This window comes from Camelus bactrianus, chromosome 18 (assembly GCF_048773025.1).
Source record: "Camelus bactrianus isolate YW-2024 breed Bactrian camel chromosome 18, ASM4877302v1, whole genome shotgun sequence".
Lineage (NCBI taxonomy): Eukaryota > Metazoa > Chordata > Mammalia > Artiodactyla > Camelidae > Camelus > Camelus bactrianus.
The window spans coordinates 7183726-7205205 of record NC_133556.1 but is presented as its reverse complement, the minus strand read 5'-3'; the positions used below and the strand labels follow the sequence as shown (position 1 = coordinate 7205205).

Genomic DNA, 21480 nt, shown 5'->3' with positions numbered 1-21480 from the left:
AAATATAGCAATTAGCAGAGGCTTGGTAGATATTAATGGTGCCAGAAAAATATTTACTTTTCAAGTTGCCTTAAAAAAAAGCAGGCAAATAGGAAGACTAGATGTCTCACAGGCATTTTAAATTTAATAGAGCCAGACTGAAACCCATCACCCCATCCAGAATGTGGGGTAATCTACACAACTGGCTTAGACTGTTTCTAAGAAAAATCGGTAACAATATAAAGGGGAGGGGGTGGAGAGAGTGTCCATATTAAAAGAGAAATACATATATATATATATATATGTATGTATATCCCCCAAATGTATTATAAAAGATATTTTGGGGATAAGGAGGGAAATGGGATTTTGGATAGAATCTCAGATAGCAGGAAATTCATGTTATTTTGCCAAGTATGATACTCAGGATTATGGTGGAAATGTCCTTGATTTAGGAGATGCGCACGTGCTGAGGGTTCAGAGCCCGCTGTCTGCAGCTTCCTTTCAAATGTTGAGCACTGATAGGGGTGAGGGGAGGGGAGCAAACGTGGCACAGTGTTAACAGGCAATGAGTCTGGGTGAAGGGCGTTCAGCTGTTCATTACACCACTCCTTCCACTTGTAGGTAGATTGGAAGTTTTTCAGAAAGAAAGAAAAGCAAGCAAACAACAGAAAAGGGGCCCTGAGCTATTTCAGCCAGAGAAATACTGAGCCAACGGGTCTCACAGAAGCAGGTGGAGGAAGAGATCAGATCACACCCGGGTAGTGTAAGGCATCGGCTTCACTCAGAAAACGAGGGTTTGGAGATACAATACTGAGGAAGGGTGATTCAAGTCCTTCCAAGACCTGGGGTCCTGATGTCCCTCTGTGCCTTTTGGAGCCAAGCACAGGGGGCTTCCTGCGGCAGGAAATTATAAATAGAGAAAAGCCCTGCCTGCGCAGTGCTGAAATCTGCAGGGATCACCAGCGGTCACTGCGCCTGCGGCTGCCACGCAGGTCCCACCGTCCTGGAATCTTCTCTCTGGCCTCTTCTGCTGTCTTCCTCACTAACCTCCCTGGCTCCCTCACCCTCTGCTGTCACCTGCAGCTCCGATCTCTTGCTCTGAGCTCTGGGCCCAGGATTCCAGCCCCATCTGCCTGCTGCCTCACTTCCCCGAGTCCTGCTCCCTTCCTGGTTATCTGCGAGTTGTGAAGTTGTGAGAACACAAAATTCCTAAGATCCCACCCACGTGGGTTCTTGAGAGGACTTGAAAAAAGTCCAGCCCCCTCTCCTCGCTATAATTACCGCTTCCATCATTCCAGGGGGAGAAGCTAAGAATGAATGATTCCACAACAATAACAGAATTTCTGGTTTTCTAAAATTCACCAAGTCTCTACACAAAGGGCTGAGAAGGACTGGAATGTTCCCCACCTCGACTGCCCGTCCTCTCTGTGGATTAACTGCCGCCAGGGCACACGCGTCTCAGATGACCAGCCGCCTCCCTGCCATCTTGCCTGCAGGAGGACCCATTAGAAAACACTTCCTTAGAGAGAGCCCAAACTACCCCTCGTGGCTTCTGCCTGTGAAACTGGCCAGTGAAATTCCTCTCCTGGCCCGGCCCCTGAGTAGTGCATGAAAGGACCAGACTGCCCCACTCCATCCTTTCCGCGTGGGAGGCCTCGTGGTGTCAGCCCCAGACCAGCTCAGGGATCCGGTGAGCCTGGGGAGGTCCACGGACTCCTGGAGGCTGTGGTCTGAACAAGCTCAATCCACCGTGGCAAGTGCGACATGCTGGCCACCTCCCCCCAATTCCTCTGCACCTTCTGACATCCTGAAGATGGCCTCCCCTCCCACGCCAGCTTTAATTGAGGACTCGGTGGAAACATCCCTTTGAGAAGCACATCATCTGCATGACGCTGGGTCGGTGCAGCGGGGGAGGCTCGTCTGGGTAAGCACCCTCAGTCGGTGGCATTTACTTAATGAGACTAAGAAGAAAGCCTGATGAACTAGGAAGGCGGCTGCGGATATGAAATAAATATGCTTACCTCCCCTTGGAAACTCTTCAGCAGAGGCGCTACCTGCTTGCGCAAATCCTGGGGTGAGAAGGTGGGTCCGGAAACAGCCATTGGAGAAGAAAAGAGAAGGAAAACATTCGTTAAGGTCTCCTAAGTACAGTTTCCAATTCAGCGATGGTTGTTATTACATAAAGCAATCCTGGTGCCTCCCCTGCCCCCTCCCTCCCTCCCACGGGGAGAATGCCGGCGGGTCCCCCAGCGTTTACACGGACTTACTTCAGAATTGCCCCTTGTCTTTATTTCCACTGAGTCCTGTTTATATACCCCTCATTTTGAACGTGCTATGGACCAAAGTTTTTGCTGGTGCCGGTGTAAGAGAATTAGGTGTAAACTAGGATATTATAATGGAGGTTTGACTTCTTTGTATCTGAAACAGACCTGGGTCACTATCCCGCATTTTACCCGTTACTTTTGGGCGCTGTGGATGGGAAATGGGACAGATGTGGATGGGAAGCCATGTCTGGTGCAGTCCCTGGAAATTTTATCCTAAGCCACTGGTACCCATTTCACAACATAAGGACATTTTATTTTATTTAAAGTGAAGTAACTGACTAAGGCACAACATAGTGATTACAGTCAATAATACTGTATTATAAACTTCAAAGTCACCAAGAGACTAGATCTCGGCGTAAAAAAATGCTAACGATGTGCCGTGACAAAGGTGTTAGCTGAACTACAGGAATCGCACTGCAGCATGTGAATGCATCAAACCAACACGCTGCACACCTCACACTTACACAACCTTTTTGTGAATTATATCTCAATTTTTAAAAAATAGAAAAAATGAAGTAATTGAGAAAGTGCTGCAAATACTTTGAAAGAACTTGAATAAGGCAACTTTTCTTCTACAGAGAGCCGGGGCACAGAAGGTGGTTACTGGGCATGATTTATGTGCCAGATCAGGTTCAGTAAGTTTGGACAAAGGCCCACGCATCTACCTTTTCCTAAGCCCCAAGGCTGATGCAGACGCCCAAGTGAAGCTGACTAGTATTGGTAAAGCTGGACCAATCAACCACACACGGGCAGAGACTAAAGTATCATTTCAGAACAAGGCCTGTGCTGGGAGAACATGAGAGGGAGGATGAATTCAGATGAAGAGCAGTGCCGCAGAGGACGCAGCATCTGAGCAGGGAGACAGGCATGATTTTTGTGGGGGACAAGGACAGCGATGGGGGACGAGCCTGGCCTTTCCCCCCTGGAACTCTGTGGCTCTTTAAGCAGCCCCGGCCCTCGGCCTGCTCAGTCCTCGAGGGGAGCTGCGTGTACACACAGGCTCGCTTGGCATCTAATCTTTTGGTAACTACCTGACTGACAGCATTTGGGGTTCCTTTAGCCAAGCACCCAAATCAAGGGGGCCCCCTTTCCACACTTGAAAGCCAGCTTGTGACCACAGCAGTCTGGCTGCAGGGTTAGGGAGAATGACAGCCCCAGGTATCCTGTGCCCACCGGTCTCCATGGTTTCCTCTGGTCCAGGGCCCATAATCTTTTTGGGTCATGAAAACTTTCCAATAATCTGAGCAAAGCTACTGACCCTCTCCTGAGGGAGGAAACTGCAAATTATTTCACTGAGGGCTTCCTAAGCCCCACCTACAGACCCCAGGGGAGGACCCCTTGTTCTAGCCCATGTGGCCCAATACAGTGGCCACCAGCCATTTATATTCAGATGTAACTGAATTAAATTAAAAATTCAGTTCCTCAGTTGCAGGAGCCACATTTCAAGTCCTCAGGAGCCACATGAGGCCGGCAGCCACCGCACCGGACACTGAAGATACGGAACATCTCCATCACTGCAAGGTGACCTCGTCAGACAGGGCTGTACCATAAGCGCTTTGCCAAACATAACTAACCCACATTACTTTGTACTGTAACCTTGTGAAAGTATTTGCTCAAGAGGTATTGTAATTTCCCTTTTAATCATACGTTTTTCTTTAGGTTGCATTCTTAAAGGTGATACCATCATCCTTGGAGAAGTCCTTTAGTTCCTCCACTGGGTCATTTTCTCTGTCTTTACACCCAGCTCAATGATAAAAAAATAAACAAACTCTTTGCCAGTCTCTTAAAATACTGTAGGCACAGTAGCGGTCCCCAAAGAAGTCTGGGTCCTAATCCCCAGAACCTGTGACTACGTTAGGTCACATGGTAAAAGGGACTTCGCAGCTGTGATCATGTTAGGGATCTGGAGTTGGGGGGATTACCCAGGATTATCCAGGTGGGCCTGATGTGGTCAAACTGGTCCTTATGAGAGCAGGGAGGAGGGTGAGTCAGAGGGGATGTGTGATGGAAGCAGAGGGCAGAATGACAGAGGGGCACCAGCCAGGGCTCCCAGGGCTTCCACCCCGAGAGGCTGGAAAAGGCATGGAAATGACTCTCCTCTGGAGCTTCGAAAGGAACACAACTCTGCCCACATCCTATATCAGTCCAGTAAAACCCATTTTGAACTCTGCCCTCCAGTGCTGTCAGATGACAAACTGCTGTTGTTTTAAGCCACCGGGTCTGCTAGTTTGTTACAGCAGCAACAGGAAACTAATACAATGCCTCATTTAGCCCACCACACTTTTCAGAAATATAGGGGATAAGCCATGACACCGAAAGGGAAAGGGAGAGAAAGGCTATAAAGGGTGGAGAGTGATGGAGGAGCGATTATGGGTTGCACCCACGCAGGATCAGGAAAGCCTGAGTTTTTATCACGAGGAATGAGCCATTTCTCTGGGAGAAACTTGGCCACCGCAGGCGACGAAGTGGGAGGTCTAAACGCATGGAGCTCACTGTGTCCCCGGGAGGAGGTGACATGGCCTGGGTTCTCTGTGGAGGGGAGGAGAAGGTGGAAAGAGCCCTCGGGCCTCTCGGGGGGGGTGGTGGGCTGGTCTCCTTACCTCCCCAGAGGAGGACAAACAGGCAGGATGGGATGATGACGCTGAGCGATACTTTAATCACAAACCACAAACACAAGATGAAGGATGGAGTTTGCCATTTGTTTTCCCCAAACAAACCCTGAGGAAGGCCATTCTTTAATGAGGTGGCACTGGATTCCCGTGTCCTCACTGCCCGCGGGCGTGGGGGGCGGAGGTGCTGACCGCGCGCACCCTCGCCCGCTCAGAGGAGTGGCGAATCTTCCTCTCGGAAGGCCATGGACCCATGTTAATCTAATTTACAAATAAGCTGGGAACAGGTCAAGGACGAGAACCTCCACGTGACACTGCCCTCCCAACTGCTGGTGGGAACTGTGGAGGCCTGGGCCCCGGGATGGCCCTTGGCTTTCCAGGGAGCCACGGCTGAGCCCCTTGTCCACCTGCAGGTGGTCTGGAAACCCTGGGGTGGGCTGAGGGCCTGCCTTGCTCTGTCTGACAGCTGGTAGCACCTGATGGCCCTTGGGCTCTGGAGAGGGGCCCCTGAGGCTTCCAACATGCCTGGATTGGGCATCACAGAGCCAGAAGCAGCCAGGCCCCAACGTCACGTACGGGATGTGCGTCCTATCCCTTCTCACACGGAGCTTAGGGTGGTGGCTGTGATCATCGCTGGGAGTGCATCCTCTTACTTCCAGACTGGAGGCTGCTTGAGGGCAGGGAGTACATTTTAGTACCCTCCCCACCAAAATCTCCAGCATCCAATGCAGGTCTGGGTGATATTTTGCTGAGGAAACGTAGGCATGAGGGGCCTTAACACTCCAGAAGGCTGGGCTATGGAAGCTGCTTACAGTCCATGCCAGGTCCCTTTTCCCAGAGGGGCCCTACAGTGGCCAGCTTCCCACACTGTACAGTGCGGAGGACTGCAGGGTAGCCCCGGGCTTTGCACAAGGTACCCTCTGGGGCCCGCAGACTGGTAAGCAGAAAGATTAGGAGCATTCATCTCTGTCACCTCTGTGCCTAGAACGGAGCCTGGGACACAGGGGTAGCGCAAAGGCCGTGGAACAGGTGTGTGAGAGAATAAATTAAAGAGCAAACCATCTCTCAAAGCGTGTTAAGAACTGGGCAAGAGAGAGACCGCCCCACCTGGATGTGAGCCCTTGAGGCTGGGCTGGCTCCACATCCCAGGCCAGCGCTGCCAACACAGAGTGCCAGCCGCCTGTGTGACTTAAAAGCATTCTATTACTATGTTAAAAATGCAAAAAGAAAAAGATGAAATCAATTTCAGTTTCATTTAACCCAATATGTCCAAAATATAATTTCCAGATAATCAATATAAAAATTATTAATAAGATACTTTACATTCTTTTTTGGTATCAAGTCTTTGAAAGCTGGGCTGTCTCTCCCCCATCTCAGTCTGCACCTGCTGCCTGTTAAGGGGCCCCTCGGAGCCATGTGCAGCCGGCAGCCATGACGTTGGGCAGCTCGGGGCTGAGGAGTGCATTCACCAGTCAGGGCTCTCCAGGGAGAGGGTCAAGGCTGGTGAGCCCCTCGACAGCCAGAGAAAGAACAAAAGTCAAGAGAAGTAGAGGGGAAGTCAGGGGAACGTGAGGTCAAGAGAAGGCAGTTTCAAGAGGGAAAAGGCACTGGTATCAGATGCTGTTACAGTTACGAGGCCAGGGGGACACTGCTGGACAGGACATCCATGGAGCGCTGAGGGCACATGGGCAGAGTCGGGGGGTGGAAACCAACCTGTGAGGGGCTAAGGGTGACGGAGTTCTGGGGAGGAGGCTGCCGTGATTGTGAGGAGGAGGAGGAGGAAGGGAGACAAGGTCTGGGGAGCACCATGGGGAAGGGGGTCGTGGGTGAAGTTAACGATAGTTACCGTCTGGTGAGTGTCGAAGTGAGTGAGGGACTCCGGATAGACTACGTTCACCTGCTTTTCACAGTTACTCTGCCAGCAGAAGGAACTGATATCCACATGTCACAGACAAGGATGCCTGAGGCTCAGAAAGGGAAGGAAATGCATTCGGTGTCGCACAGCTGGAAGAGACGGAATATAAACCCAGGGGCCTTCAAGGCCCATGTCGCAGCGAGATCTTGTGAAGGAATCAATCACTTGGCCAGGTGGGGGCGCAGGGACGACAACACAGGGACCACCAGGATGGCAACATTGTGGGGGGCACACATGTATCACTCGAAAGGCTTGTAAATGAGCCCAAACTCAGAGGGGAAATGGTGACATTGGATGGGGTTACAGAATGTGACAGCTGGTGGGGTCAAGGCATCTGAGTCCACTGTGAAGAGCGGAGGGAGAGTGGCGGGGGAGCTTGGGTGCAGGTACAAGACCCAGGCGACCTGGTGCTCAGCCCACAGAACAGTGCCTCTTACTAGGCTTGTCCCAGGTCTACCCCAGCCCCGCCAACCCGGCACAAGGCCAGCCTTACGAGAACGCCAGCTCCGAGAAGACAGAGATGACAGAAGTACTTCTGTAGCATTCCAGGACGGCAGAGGAGCCACGCCTCCCATGATTACAGCACATAAAGTTAACTCGTCTCTGGCTGCCTCTCGTCTAACCAGCCAGTATATTTTAAAAATCATGTCTTTGGGCATATTCGCGTCTCACGACAGACCTGCTAAAATAACCCGTTAGCTATTAAAGCTGGATGTGTGCGTCTGTACTCAAGCATGCACGTCTATTTGAAGACAGTCGAAGAGAAAAAAAAGGCCTTAAATATTCACACCCATACAGACACAAACGGAGGCACTTCAGAGTCACCAGCTTAAAAAAATCTCCCATTCCACTCTTATTTGGGGCAGTCTCGGAAATTCCTTAGCCAATTCTGCTACCTCCAAATCTTACTGGCTTAGTACCAAACTAACGATGCAGAATCAAGGATGCTCACTTTTGACCTGTGAGCTGCTCAGTCACTGGTCAGTGAGGACATGACATTATTCATTGTCCTTTTAGAACAGAGCGCCCTTTGCCGTCGGGACAGCACCAAAAACTGCAGACACGGGCGCCCCCAGTCATCACAGGCATCCACGTGACCTTCTCTGCAACTGCCAACTGAAGAAAGTGGGGGCCACGCCAATCAAAACCACGCTGGCCTGACTGATAATTAGGAAATTAACACAAGGTCAAAAAACTTAAATTTCGGGTTACAACACTTAATTCAGTGACAGGTTTTTCAGTGCTGTTTCAAATTTTCTTCATTCCCGTATCATTTATTGAGCAAAAAAGCAGCAAACATCTTAACACGGAGAAAGTGATGCCCTTGAGATTATTAATAGCGGATGTCTGTTGGCAAAGCCCGACTGGTGCATTTCAACCTCCTTTCCCTTGAGTACGTTGCAAATAATAAACAACATTTATTGAGAGATGCTTCTGTGTGAAAAGGATTTTCATTATTCTCCAAACCACTGATTCACAACTCATTTTTTAGATCAGAAAATTGAACGGCAAAATGCTTTCGAGGAATTTTCTATCTAATGACGATTGCTAGAGAAAGCATTCTGACTTATCAGCAAAACAGAAGTAAAATCACAAAATCGCCATGGAGTACTTGCTGGTACCTGTGAGGTGCCAGCGAGAGACATAAGACAGAGAGTCTCCGAAGCCAGATGGTGTGAATCTTTGACTTTCTGCCCATTTTGAGTGCTTGGGTGGTCTCTGGAAGGCTCTGTTCCCTCTCAGGGGCCTGGCACTCCCAACACCCATCACACTGGCCCTGTCCGCACTGACACATGATGTCGGGCCAGCATCATAAGACCTCACATCGTGGGTGCAGAACTGGGGGCCACCCAGGAAAGAACCTCACGGCTGTTGAGGTTCTTCTGAGTCATAAAATGATTTTCAGAAGATTTTAAAATCCAGATTTGGATGCAGCAACCGTTAGGGACCCAGCCCTGTGGCATCAGCAGAAGTGGCTTCATCCCTCCAGCTTCTGTTTCAGAATCGCCCAAGCCCAGGGTAACTCTCACCCTCTCCCTCTCCCCTGGTCTCAGCTTGCATTTCCTTCACTGTGTTCAGGTGGGGGAGTTTAGCCCTTGACAGGAGCCAGACAAAAATATATTAAAACCATTCGGAAATGTTATGCATGAGGGGGTTACATGCTACACACCCACCGTGGGGCTGAAAATATCTCCAAATGAGGTCACTAATCCATCCTCATTACTCAGGCTTTGAAGCAAGAAAATTCTGTCTTGAAAATGTTTTAGGTGTTTAGGCAAAGAAAATCATTAGATAATACAGACGATTTTACTAAGTTTAATACCATCAAATGTATGATGTCACCATTATTCTATGCCACACCAAGAAAAAGAAATGCTGCTTATCAAGCTGTGACGTCACTGATTTTAATACTCGCTCTGATTTTGAAGATGGTGAAATGTGTAAAAGTGTATGTATTACAATGGACAAAATATGGCTGCCAAGTGAACTAAAGTTAAAACAGATCCCAAGTTGTTTTTATTTTTAAATGATGTGGCCTATGTTTTAGGTAGTGCAGCTTTTTTTTTTTAAAGGGCCCTTGTCTTTTAGAGATACATATTAAAATATTTATGGGCGAAATATGATTTTTGTTTCAAAATAATTTAATGGGGAGGGGTAATGAGCAAGAAAAAGGATGACACCAGTGTGTTGAGGGCTGGATGCCTATTACTGATGGAGGAGGGGACCCGGGGGTGCACAGTGTTCTTCACCCTGACTTGTGTATGTTTGAAATTTAAAATGTTTTCAAAGCCTTCTGGTTCACTCTGAGACACAGGAAGCCTTCAGCTGACCGATCACACAGAACAGGTAACGACAGAATTAGGAGACTGGTGTGAGGGGCTGTCTCTCTTAAATCACAACTTAGCAACTAGTTAACTGTCACCTTCATCAAGTTAATCTGGAACTCCAGGGTCATCTGGTCCAACCTCCTGCCCAAGGTAGGAGATCTGGGCTGTCCTGGCCACATGGCTGGCCCTCCCCACGCCACTCTGTCCCTCCTGGGACTGTGCCTCATTCTGGACTCAGAAGCTTGTCAACGCTGGCCACGGGCGCTACCCACCAAAGGCTGACATTCAGAGGGAAGCTGTCCTGAGTCGGGCACAAATGATGCATTACTTGTTTGTTGGTGAATAATTCACTTAGGAAAAAAAAGCTCAGATTTGAGGTGACTGCACTTTCACTGACTTGTTTAATAATGTGTTTTCTTGAGTAGATCAAAGCAGCAGTTCCCCGTATGCCGGGCCGGCTGGGGTCCGTGAGCAGCTGAGCCTTCCTCTCCAGGGGCCTGGTGATGCAGCTCAGCTCTCCCTCCAGCCCTGCCAGCCCCTGGCATCTCCCTCCACCACATTCTTCTGCACCCCGTGTCTTCTCTCTGGACCACACGCCACTCTCACTGTTCTTGAGTGACACATTTGGCAGAGCCCTCCTGCCCGGGTCCTCCCTCCAGGGTCTCATGTCCCTACTGTCTTCTGGACAGAGATGTTGCTCTAAGTTCCCATCAGTGTCTCTAATGCCATCTACTCCCGTGGTTCGAGTTGTGCAAAGAGCTACCTAAAAAGCGCCCCCAGTCATGCTGGAACAAAGTTCTAGAAAAGAAAGGAACAGGACCCTTCCAGCCACGCGGGCTACCCGGGAACGAACGGTTCTGAAAATCTTTAAAAATACAAAATACAAATACTCAGATTCTAGATACACAGATTCCACAGAGGCCAGCTAGGGGCAATTTGAATGGAATAATGTCTTTTTAAATAAAGAAATTTCTATATAGAGTGTTTTCTTAAAGAAAAATGCAAAACAGTTGAATTTCAGAAATGGAGTCCATCATTTATAAATATAGGAAAACATAGTAAATACAACATTAGATGGCAGGAGGGAAATAGCTCAGTGGTGGAGTGAGTGCTTAGCATGCATGAGGTCCTGGGTTCAATCCTCATACCTTCATTAAATAAAAAATTAGAAAAAAAAACTTAAACCCAAATAATGGGGAATTGAGAAAGGATGGATAACTTGGGAGTTTGGGATTGGCAGGTAGAAACTAGTACGTACAGAATAGATAAATAATAAGGTCCTACTGTATAGCACAGGGAACTATATTCAGTGGCTTGTAGTAACCTGTAACGAAGAGAGTATGAATATATTTATATGTATAACTGAATCACTATGCTGTACACCAGAAAATAATACATTGTGAATCAACTATACTTCAATTAAAAATAGGAAAAAAAGAAAAAAATTAAAAAGTTAGAAAGTACTTGAGTTTAACAGCTGCAACTTTGCTAAAAAGTAATAGCAAATTGGTGATTTTTTTTTCAACCAAGACATTTTATCCAACTGAAACAAGAAAATCTCCGCCTTTCTACAACTTAAAGCCAAAACACTCATTGTTCAAAAGCATCTAGCTACTGACTCTTTATTCTGATGTCCTCGGGATTCTAAAGTATCCTGATGGTGGCTGAATCATCCTCACAAATAAAGCAAAACCGACATGGGGCACCATGTCTAAGGCCAGCCTTATTGACTGTACTATCACAATCTGCTTGCTTATTGGTAAGCCACCCCTTCCAAAAATAACCTCTCTGCATGTCTGTCAAGAGTATTTTCATAAGGTCCTGATGGCACCAGTAAGAGAATCATAGTTATCCGTGAAAGAGACATTGTTCTTGGTCTCATGTCCCTAGGTGTCTGTCACCTGAGATAGCCGGAATTCTCCCTTTATCAGGTATACACATGCACAGGCCAGGTACAGAGTTTTTAAAGCAAGACAATATATATTGTATGATGCACAGATTGTAGAACTCAACTTAAAATGCAGATCAGTAAAAAGTGAAGTTTCCCTTTGCTCCGGGATCCTGAAGCCTTCGCTTCCCATCTCATCATCTGAAGATGCATCACGCGGCTGTCAGTGGAGCCCCGGACTTTTGGTTACTTTTATAGATGAACCCAGATTCCTTCCAGGCTTTGTGATAGAAAAGAGTAATTTTAAATGCCATTTAAACTGAAGTGTTAAATAAAAAATATCTTTCTATACAACAGCAGGCACTATGTCCTGGCAATTTCTCAAAGATTTTAGTTTGCAGATTTGAGAAAATTCCATTAGCTTTAATTATTTATCAGCAGTCAATTTAGATTACTGTTCTTGACCTATTTTTCCTGTGTATGGGCCACCCAGCAATGAAATAAATGAATAGGCCTTTTCTACAATGGTTGATTTTCTGAAATAATAGAAATCTAGTTTAAAGAAGGAATGAAACCCCAAACATGTAATTACCACAATATATAACCTGCCATGCTGCCTTTGTGGCTGGATAAAATGCCCATCTTTGTGAGTTTTTTTGGTTATTAAATAAGATTATCTTGAAAGGGATAAACTCACTCATGCTATAATTTCTCCCCATTTAAATTTCTTTGCTCCATTTGAAACATGTTCTGTATGTTGGCAGAACGTCTCTAACACTGATGGATGTGCCTTCAGCACTGTGTCTAATAAAACTGTATGATGGGAAGGCCTGGCTTTGAGGAGCCCGGGCAGGGCTGGAGCAGAGGGTTCCTGGTGGTGAGCAGTGAAAGCTGGGGGGGCACCCACAGGCAGAGGACAGAGACCTAAGGTGCTGGGCAGAGGGAGGACCCCTGAGCTCCTCGGAGACACAAGTGGTGGTCTTCTGCGGGGAGATTCGTCTGATGATGAAAAGTGGCAGGTGTATCAGACCGGGAATGCCTGAACTTGGCCCCAAGGTGATGAAGGTTGAGGACGGTGCCCAGGACATGGTTTTGAGATGCATGGAGGCCCCGGTTTGAAGGAAGAACAGGCAGCATGTGGCAGTAGCCTGGTGGTACGGGAGAGCCTGAGAGCGGGGTCTTGGGTGCCTGGCGCCCTTGGACCCTGCCAGGGGTCCGTGAGGTCAAAACTATTTTTGTTGTTTTCCTTCTCTATCCTTGTTCTCACATAAATGACCAGCGGAGCTCTCCGGGCGCAGAGTGACGTGTGATGCTGTCAGTGGCACGTGTGCTGGTGGATCCTTGTGCTTTCAACACATCTCAGTTTTAATCTCTAACACAGTCACTACTGATAGACACGCACACGGACCCAAAAGCTCTCTGGAGTCCTCAACAGTAAGAGACCCAAATGTTTGAGAAATGGCAGCTATGAGGTTGTGGTCTGGAATCGGAGAACTGCTCATTGTCCGGAGGTCAACACTGTCAGTCCACTGATGACCTGCTGGTGTCCTGTGAAGCAGCCAGGACAGCCAGCCGCCTCTGGGCACCGGAGCCCTCCCTGGCGTCTCGTGGCATCTGGCTCCCACGGTCTGGCTGGCATCACCCTCCCGGTGGCACAGGGACTTCCTGTAGGCCTCTCGGTGGCCAGGGGTTCAGTGGTGGGGCCGGGGAGGAGGCCACCTCAGGTTCCTCCAATTCTCTAATTACGTCTGATTCTGCCTTTAGGTTGGACTTCAAAATATTCTTCCAGGTCATTTGCTAACTGCTCATGTCTAAACCTTTAGTTTTATTTCAGAACTTTGAGAATACTGCTGTGATTTGTTTACGACACATCAATAGCTTTTGAGTTTGTTAAAGAGGAGAACCACATAATATACACATACTTTATTATAAAACCATTTGAGCATTTACTCCAGTGAATGAGCTGGTGGCGATCCCTGCCCTCCTGGGGCTTATAGCCTAGTGTGAGTGATGGACCAAGTCTAGACAGATGCCCAGTAGACTGTTGAGGGGCCGTGCACACCCCCAACAACATTCCTGGGGCCACTGATGGTGCCAGACCCAGGAGACACTCCTGAATCCTTCTGGATGGAGGGAGTGAACGACAGACGCTCTCCCCAGATTCATCACCGAGCTGACACCTCACCGGAACTGCCGCAAAGGGGACTTGTGGGCTAGACTGGATGTGCCCCGAGGTGCCTTAAGGAACCAGGAAGTGTGACTCCTATGTCGCTGCCCACCCCCAACCGTGTAATTTATTTCAGATCTTCGGCCCTGCTGACTCTGAGACAAATGGGCTATTTTGGATTAGAATGAAGATTAGAATTACTCCTTCTAGGAGTTTCTCCATCGGGAAGGTCGGAGATGCGGGCAGAGATCTATGCACAAGAATGCTTAGCATATGTTGAGAAAGGAGAAAACTCAAATAATGTAGATGCCAACAGCAGGGGGTTACTTATTAAATAAACTTTAGTAAAGCAATACTGGGGCACATTAGGTAGTCAGGTACATTATGTTTCAAGAGAAGGTAATACCACGGAATAATGCACACGACTGCCGTCTGCTGAGCAAATATATGCTGGGCAGCTATTATAGGGTCCCCCCAGGCGTTGCCACAGGTGTTCCTTCAGTTATGAGCAAAACCAATGGGTCCCTGCGCCTCATGGGGCAGTTGTCTAGCAGAGGGAGAGACGCCAGTCACTCACCACCCACAGGCACACCCTCCCCAAGGTCAGCGCCGTGCAGAGGAGGCTCGTGGCGCTCGGGGGTGTGTTTATGAAGCAGACCTGGCCGGGGCAGCAGGGACTTCCTGCAGGATGGAGGAAGGGGCGTCTGATCCCAGATCTGGAGGATGATCAGAGGTTAAATGGGGGAGAAAGAAAGAAAGGGGGGAAAAGAAGCCACAAACTACAAAATGGGTTTACAATATGACCCCCACGTTGAAAAAAATGAAGAAACGCACATGTGGGTATGTTTGGAAAAGGCCGGTGAGAAACATGCCAGTGTCACACGGCAGGCACAAGGGGTTATGGCTTATTTCTCATTTCTTTGGCTTTGAAGAAATTGTATCCTTCTAACCTCAAAAACGTTCTTTTGAAAATTAAGTATAGGTATCGAGTGATAGTTTAAAAAAGTGAGATGAGCTTCAGGTTACAGAGCAATGGGGTGACCTCCCTGGAGCCCTCCAAGGACAGAGTCCCCAGATGCAGTGTTGTCCACGTGGCCAAATACCCGGCATTATTTCAGCTTGTGCACAGCCCACGAGGAAAAGAAATGCCGCGCCTGCTAACGCATAGCTAAACTAGACATATTTCTCCAAAAGATAATTATCTTATAAAAGTATAAATATTAGCAAGCAACCTACTGGTTCAGCCTATGTTTCACATTTTTTTCATTTATATAAAATACTGAGGTTGGGGGAAGACCATGCTACAAGCAGTAGGCACAGCATAATCTTCATTGTTTTAAAATATGTAATATTGATGAACCAAAAAAAGATGTGAAAGATCTAAAGCAGCACGCTAACATTTACGCCTAGGATTACAGGTGATTTACTACCATCTTCTTTATGCTACATGCAAATTTCTATAATGACCATTCATTCTGACTGTAATCAGAGGATGAAGGCTCCGACCTCAGACAATACTGGGGAGACTTAAAACATCATCTCAAACCAGCACCAGAGGGGCAGGGACAGCCTGCAAGCAGATCCCAACCTCAGCAGGCAAATCATAAAACAAGGACAGATTTCGCCAAGGGGATAGAGAAGACTTAAAATCAGATCTCAGACCTATCCCTTCCCAGTCATGGTCTCAGTTTTCTTTGTTTTCCCACCCGAAGCCCTTGCTTCAAGTTTATGCCATCAGTTGTGTGCAACCAGCTTATCTAAAATTAAGCAGCATGGAAAAGACGTACCTTTGTCTTGGCTTAATAATCAGTACATATTGTTTATTAATATTTACTTGCTTCACAGAGCTGCTCAGAGGAATAATTAATAATAAATGATGGGAAAATCTACTTGCAGCTGCCAAGCACCTTGTAATGTTTTCTCAGACACTCACTCAAATGCATGAATGGGAAAAGAGGCAGGAGCCTTTATCCGCAGGGTCCTGGTGAACTCCAGGCAACCACAGGGGCCCACAGACATGGGATCCAAACAGGGATCGTAGAATTCTTACAAGCATTTCCTTTGTGGGAAAATACTACAGAGACATGGGCGTAGGAAATGTAGACCATAATTTCTTAATTTCTAAATGGAAATAATTTATATCATATGGCTGAAAACCCAGCCTAAGGAACACGTGACTCCATGGCAACTAGGGAACTGAAACCTTTGTAATCAGACTTCCTGCTTAAAGATGTACAGAAGCTTCCCAAGGGATTATGCCAACCTAGCAATAAAGGAGAAACAAAAGCTTCCGGAGCAAAGAGGGGCTCCCTGGCCTCTGTCCACTCCGGCATCCTGGATGGCAGACTAGTGCGCTCTGGGGAGGGGACCCAACTTCACCCAAGGAAGTCCATTCGAGTGCACCAAGGACTCACCTCCTTAGTTTCAGCCAAGCTTATCCAGCAGGCCCTCAGGGACCGCAGAGGTCAGGGATGAAGTTTATGAGGCCCAGCAAGGGTGGGGAGAAAAGGTGAGTTACCCATCACTCTGATTATGCCGTGGCCACAAGGACCAAAGATTATTTTGTTCACTGACTCCCCTCTGGTTAGTCTGTCCAGCTCAAGGACCATGTCCACAAAGACATCTTCTTGCTACTGATTTGTTCACCTAACTCTGCAGTTCCTAAGCATGCATATCATTTCAAAATTAGCACAGTTCATGCGATATCCTTGGGTGGGAAAGGATGGCTGGACTGTGGGAGTGAAGGGAGACCCAGCACCCCTCACCCTTGCTCTTTGGGTTGCCATGATGTAGCTTCTACAGGCAGGTGTAGCAGCAACCCACTGCCAGCTCTAGGTAGACCAGTCTTGTCCAGGGCTGCTGCCAAGATCGGTGCTGTGAGCCTGGACGGCAGGAACCAGGCACAGCTCAGGAACCACTGAGCTTGAAGGACGTGAAGACCTCCTTGGTCCTCATTTTTAATCCCTTGAAATGGAGCCACGAATGACTTCTACCTCCACAACTAACAAATGCCAGTAAGAGGACTGAGCACGTGTGTCGCTCGGCTGAAAAAGCACAGACCCCTCCATTTCTGGCACGGGAGTGAGTTCCCAGTCGATGTGCGAACCTGGGTCTACAGAAAATTGCTATCGCTTGGAGGATGACTCTGTTTTGGTCAACAGATGGCTTTAAAATACCTCTAGAATTCCTCTAGCACTCTTTCTCAGGCCCGTTACCACATGCTAACTTTTACGCAGTCCTGGAATTTTCTTTTGAATGTATAGAGAGGGCATGGCTTCTTTGTAGTGGGACAGTTCAGGGAAGAGATACAGTTGAGCGGATTCTATATCTCTTGGCTGGAGCTGCCGGTCCCACTGATGAATCATGGAGAAGTTCGTAAATGCCGGGAGCATCTGCACCGACTTCTTTTACTGCCATATATGGCAAATATACATCTCCTTATTTCCCATCATTGCAAGTCGAGCTTTGGCATTTTTCTTACCTTATTATTGTTCTGAAAAACTTCTCCTGATCTACAGCTCAGCCGCACAAGCCGGTGCCGCCAAGGTGGTACTGACACTCACATCATAACCCCGGGCTGGGCTTGTTTTTTTTTAGGTATGAGGACAGAATGCTTTACGTCGGTAAATATCTGAGGTAGGTCAAAGTACCTAGCTATTTACGTTCTTGCTACATCTCAGCTGAACACACGGGGCTATAAGGATTTCCACAAGAATTTAACGCGAATGTGTTTTCTCCCCCCAGGGAACTGGGCTTCTTATCACACGATCAGGGATCAGTTAAGAAACAGGGGTTGGCGCTGAGGTTTTTTGTGGTTTCTTTTGGGACATGTTCCTTAAAGAGATAAATATCAAAAAATATTTTCAAGCTTCTAAAAGCTGGCTGTGGAGAAAGTCCATGACTGGCTGAGACAGTTTAAGAATTCTCTGGGGGAATGGTTACTTCATTCATTCACTCACTCACTCACTCACTCACTAAATGTGTACTGAGAGTCAGGCTTACAGAGACGCAAAGATTCAAGCCCCAGGCCTGCCCACCCCGAGGACAGCGTGGGAGGGGACACACGGGGAGGTGGGGACAGAGAGCGCCAGGTTTCACAGAGGGATGGCTCTGCTTGGGGGTGGGGTGGTAGGTGGGTCTAGTGCGGCTGTGAGTGACAACACGGAGGTGAGGACAGAGGAAACGGTGCAGGTGCGGGGGAGGGCGGGCTCTGGGAGGGGAAGGGTGAAGCTACTGCAGTCGCCCCCCCCGGGCCAGTGGTCCTCCAGGCAGGGGGGCCTGCATGAAGCTGGAGGCAGCGGAGAACAGGCCTCTTCCTGACCCCAGGTCGCAGCTAAAGGGAGCCCGACCAGAGAGACTGCGGGGCGAACTACAGTCATCAGTCCCTCTTCTGCTCTCTTCCCGCTCCCCTTTGTGGCAAGGGCAAAGTCTTCAGACAACTTTCAAAGATGCTAAAGACCCACAAAAGATAAGTGAAGAAAACTGGCTGTACACCATGGGGTTCAAACATTCAGACGCTCAACCTGAGGCGGGAATGATTCATCCGCAGACGTGCGCAGGAGCCTGAGATGTGTAACTCCATCCCGTCGGTGGCTCCTGGAGATGCCGTGTAAACAGAAGGTGTCTGTGGGGAATGTTCATATACTTGGAGAACCCCTGGAAGGTCCATGTGTATAAACAGTGCAAAACCAACAAGATGGTAACCCATGCTTAAGACTTAATGTGGTGAATTATTTTGGAACACGCCTTAGAAGGGTCCTACTTTGGAGTCCAAAATTACCTCTAACAAAATATGTATTTCAAATTCAAGGGTCTAGACGAAATAAGAAAAACTCCCCCCTCGAACAGGGGGGCATAATTCAGTCTCCTGCCCCCATCAGGTGCCAGCTCTCCCGGGCAGTTCTCTCCCAGACAGGGTTAACAGGAACCGGCAGGTCATCCCTGACTCCCAGTACCACCGCCACCCTCAGAGAGCGCCAGGCCCTTCCAGAAAGGCATTTCTTTCTGGTGGTCTTGGTGAAAGAGTTCAGGGGAATGAGCGGTTTCTGCCGGACAGGGGATCACAAGATCGCATGACTTCCTCTGAACGTCCCCAGCGCGTCGCGCCCGGGCCTGCAGCGCTCTGAGGCAACTCTTATGACTCTTCACAACACGAGGCCCTTCCCCAATTCCCCCGACGTGATAGGAACGCTATGAGAACGGATGGCACCATGGATATCGTATAAAATGGTATGTCCAGAGAGGGTTTCTTCTAGACAAAACATCTTTTGGAGAGATTATAGAAACAAAGTTTAATAAATTAAAATATAATACATGCTTTGGGTCAAGCAGTGTAAGCTGACAGTGGCTGACTGGCATCTTCTGGAATGGTTCTCGGGTTAGCAAGTCACTGGTGTCCACACACACGACCACCCAGAGCTCCATCAGTGCTTCACTGGGGCCTCTTTTTTGTTCTTTTTTTCTTTTTTAGTGGAGGTACTGGGGATTGAACCCAGGACCTCATGCATGCTAAGCACGTGATCTACCACTGAGCTATACCGTCCCCTCTCCCACTGGGGCCTCTTTTGGACACTTTTCCTGCAGATATGCATGTAGATATACAGACAGACAGACAGACAGACACACACACACACACACACACACACACACACATACACACACGCCAACAAGCTGACTACTCCATCTCTATCTGTGCCTTTACTTTTCCAGACTACAAGCTCCCCTGGGCATGGCCTTGTAAATAACAGACACCCAATACCCTATAACCTGAATACAGATTTGATTTCAAAAATGCTGTGCATGGTTCAGTCACTCTGCTTATCTTCCTTTCTTAGGGAAGCACGTCTGCAAAGTCATCCTTCCAGAAAAATTCAACTTGACCTGGGCTGGAATCTCAGCTCTGCCATTCAATAGCTAGGTGAATTAGGCTGTTTACTAAACTTTCACCTTTCTGAACCTCAGTTTCCTCCTCCCGTTAGGTAGGAAGGATGTCCCTGGCCTTATGAGAACAACGTCTGATACACAGTAGGCATCCAGGAAACATTTCTGAGTAAATGAACACAGTAAGTCTGAATGTGGCCATTACCGTGATGTGACGATGACAACCAAGACCTTGTCCCCATCTACACGTGCAACGTTCAGAGTCCCTGAACCTCTGTGTCTTTTACCCATGTGGCCTACAAAGCGTACCCTGTTCCAGGTGGGCACTCAGGTCACCTAACCTGATTGAGAGCAAGGCTGTCATTTCTTCCCAGGCACTTAGTCAAGAGCTTGCAATTTACGCTGCCGACTGCGGGGTGGCCAGCGTGCTCTCACGAACCCCTGCCCTCTCCAGCTCTTCCCTACTCCGTCCCTCAGGCTGCCAGTCACGGTTCATGGTGTCTTATGTGGGTCTTGGCAGAGAGGGCTCTCCCGAAGAGAAATTTCCAAAGGTGATCTCTGCCTGCTCGTCTGTAGCCAGGGGAGGCTGGAGTCCTCCAGTGTTACCTCGAACTCAGTGCCTCGCCCTCCTCCCCCAGATGACATGGCATGACCTCCCACGCCTGGCCCACGGGCACCTGGTATTTCTACATCAGGGAATCGGCACCGACGGCAGGGGAGGCCACTCACCACATTTATTCTTTTTTAAGAGTCCAACGAGCCTTTGGATCAGAGTGATCCTTCGTTTTCAACCTCCCCCTGTGTGCTGGAGATGCTCTCTTTCTATGTTTTAACATGTACCAAAGAGAGATTAAGCTAAGCGAGGCATGCCATTCACGAAGGCTCACTGAAATTATGCCTGCTAATCTTCTAAATGGCAAGAACATTATGCAATACAAAAGGAATCTTAGTAATTCTAAAGCTTTTACCCAACTGAGAAAGTTTTAAACTTAGAGAAACACATACTAGGAATAAAGAAGTTTAAAAAGGCCAGCCAAACTGTCCCCCACCCTGGACTGGGACAGCAGAAAGATCCAGTGGTAAGCGAGAAGGGGCAAAGGGCAGGGGGCAGAGGGCAGAGGTCAAGGCCTGGCCCAGGGCCCTGACTCACTTGAGTCATTTCACTTATGGAAACATGCAGGGCTCCCTGGTCTGAGCTGAGAAGCCCCGCTGCCCCCGCACAGCCTTTCAGAAGCCGGGACTTTAGGGTGATGGGTGACACCTGGCCACATTCCCCGAGGCGTTCTCAGGGCACCGTTCCCGTGGCCGGCACCGTTCCCGTGGCCGGCACCGTACGATGCTATCTCCTGTCTGCATCGGAACAGCCCTTCAGGTGCGTGGGATTATCCTCAGTGTGTAAATAAGAAATCTGGGGCTTGGAGAGGCTGCGTTTCACCTGAGGCCATTTGGCTATAATACAGACTTGGGGGCCGGCTGGCGCCAAGGCTGCTGCGCCCTGTTGTCTCCTGAGCTGTATTTCATCTGAAGCTGCCACAGGTGGAAGGCACAGCCTGTGTGCGCCGCCACTCGGGGTCCTCACTCCGAGCTGCCGGAGCACGCGGGCCCAGGGGTTCCAGCGCCGGCGTCCTCTCCCTGGCTATGTGGAACCCGGCTTCTGGCGAGCCCCACCTGCGGTGAGTGATCAAGAAGCCAATGTTTCTGATATACTGCATGTGACCCTGTGCCTGCCAGGAAACAAAATTCCGATTAAGGCCTGTCTGTGCAGAGCCAGGAGTTCACATAACCAGACCTTCGTCTCTCCTTGTGCAAAAGTATGTTGTTCCCTCTAAATGTGCAACTGGCTGTTTGCTAAATGTGAAGGTCCTCCGCATTCCTTGTCTGACTCAGGGG

At 48.6% G+C, this 21480-nt stretch overlaps 1 protein-coding gene across 12 annotated transcripts in view; it reads right to left on the bottom strand.

Annotated features, from left to right (window-relative positions):
* The window catches only part of CUX1 (cut like homeobox 1), a 353997-nt gene that overhangs the window by 176674 nt on the left and 155843 nt on the right, over window positions 1-21480 (bottom strand). For all 12 annotated transcript variants that reach the window (XM_074345859.1, XM_074345857.1, XM_074345864.1 and 9 more), the window contains exon 3: window positions 2001-2048. In XM_074345859.1, the coding sequence (XP_074201960.1) occupies window positions 2001-2048 (48 nt within the window). The remainder of the gene's footprint in view (window positions 1-2000; window positions 2049-21480) is intronic.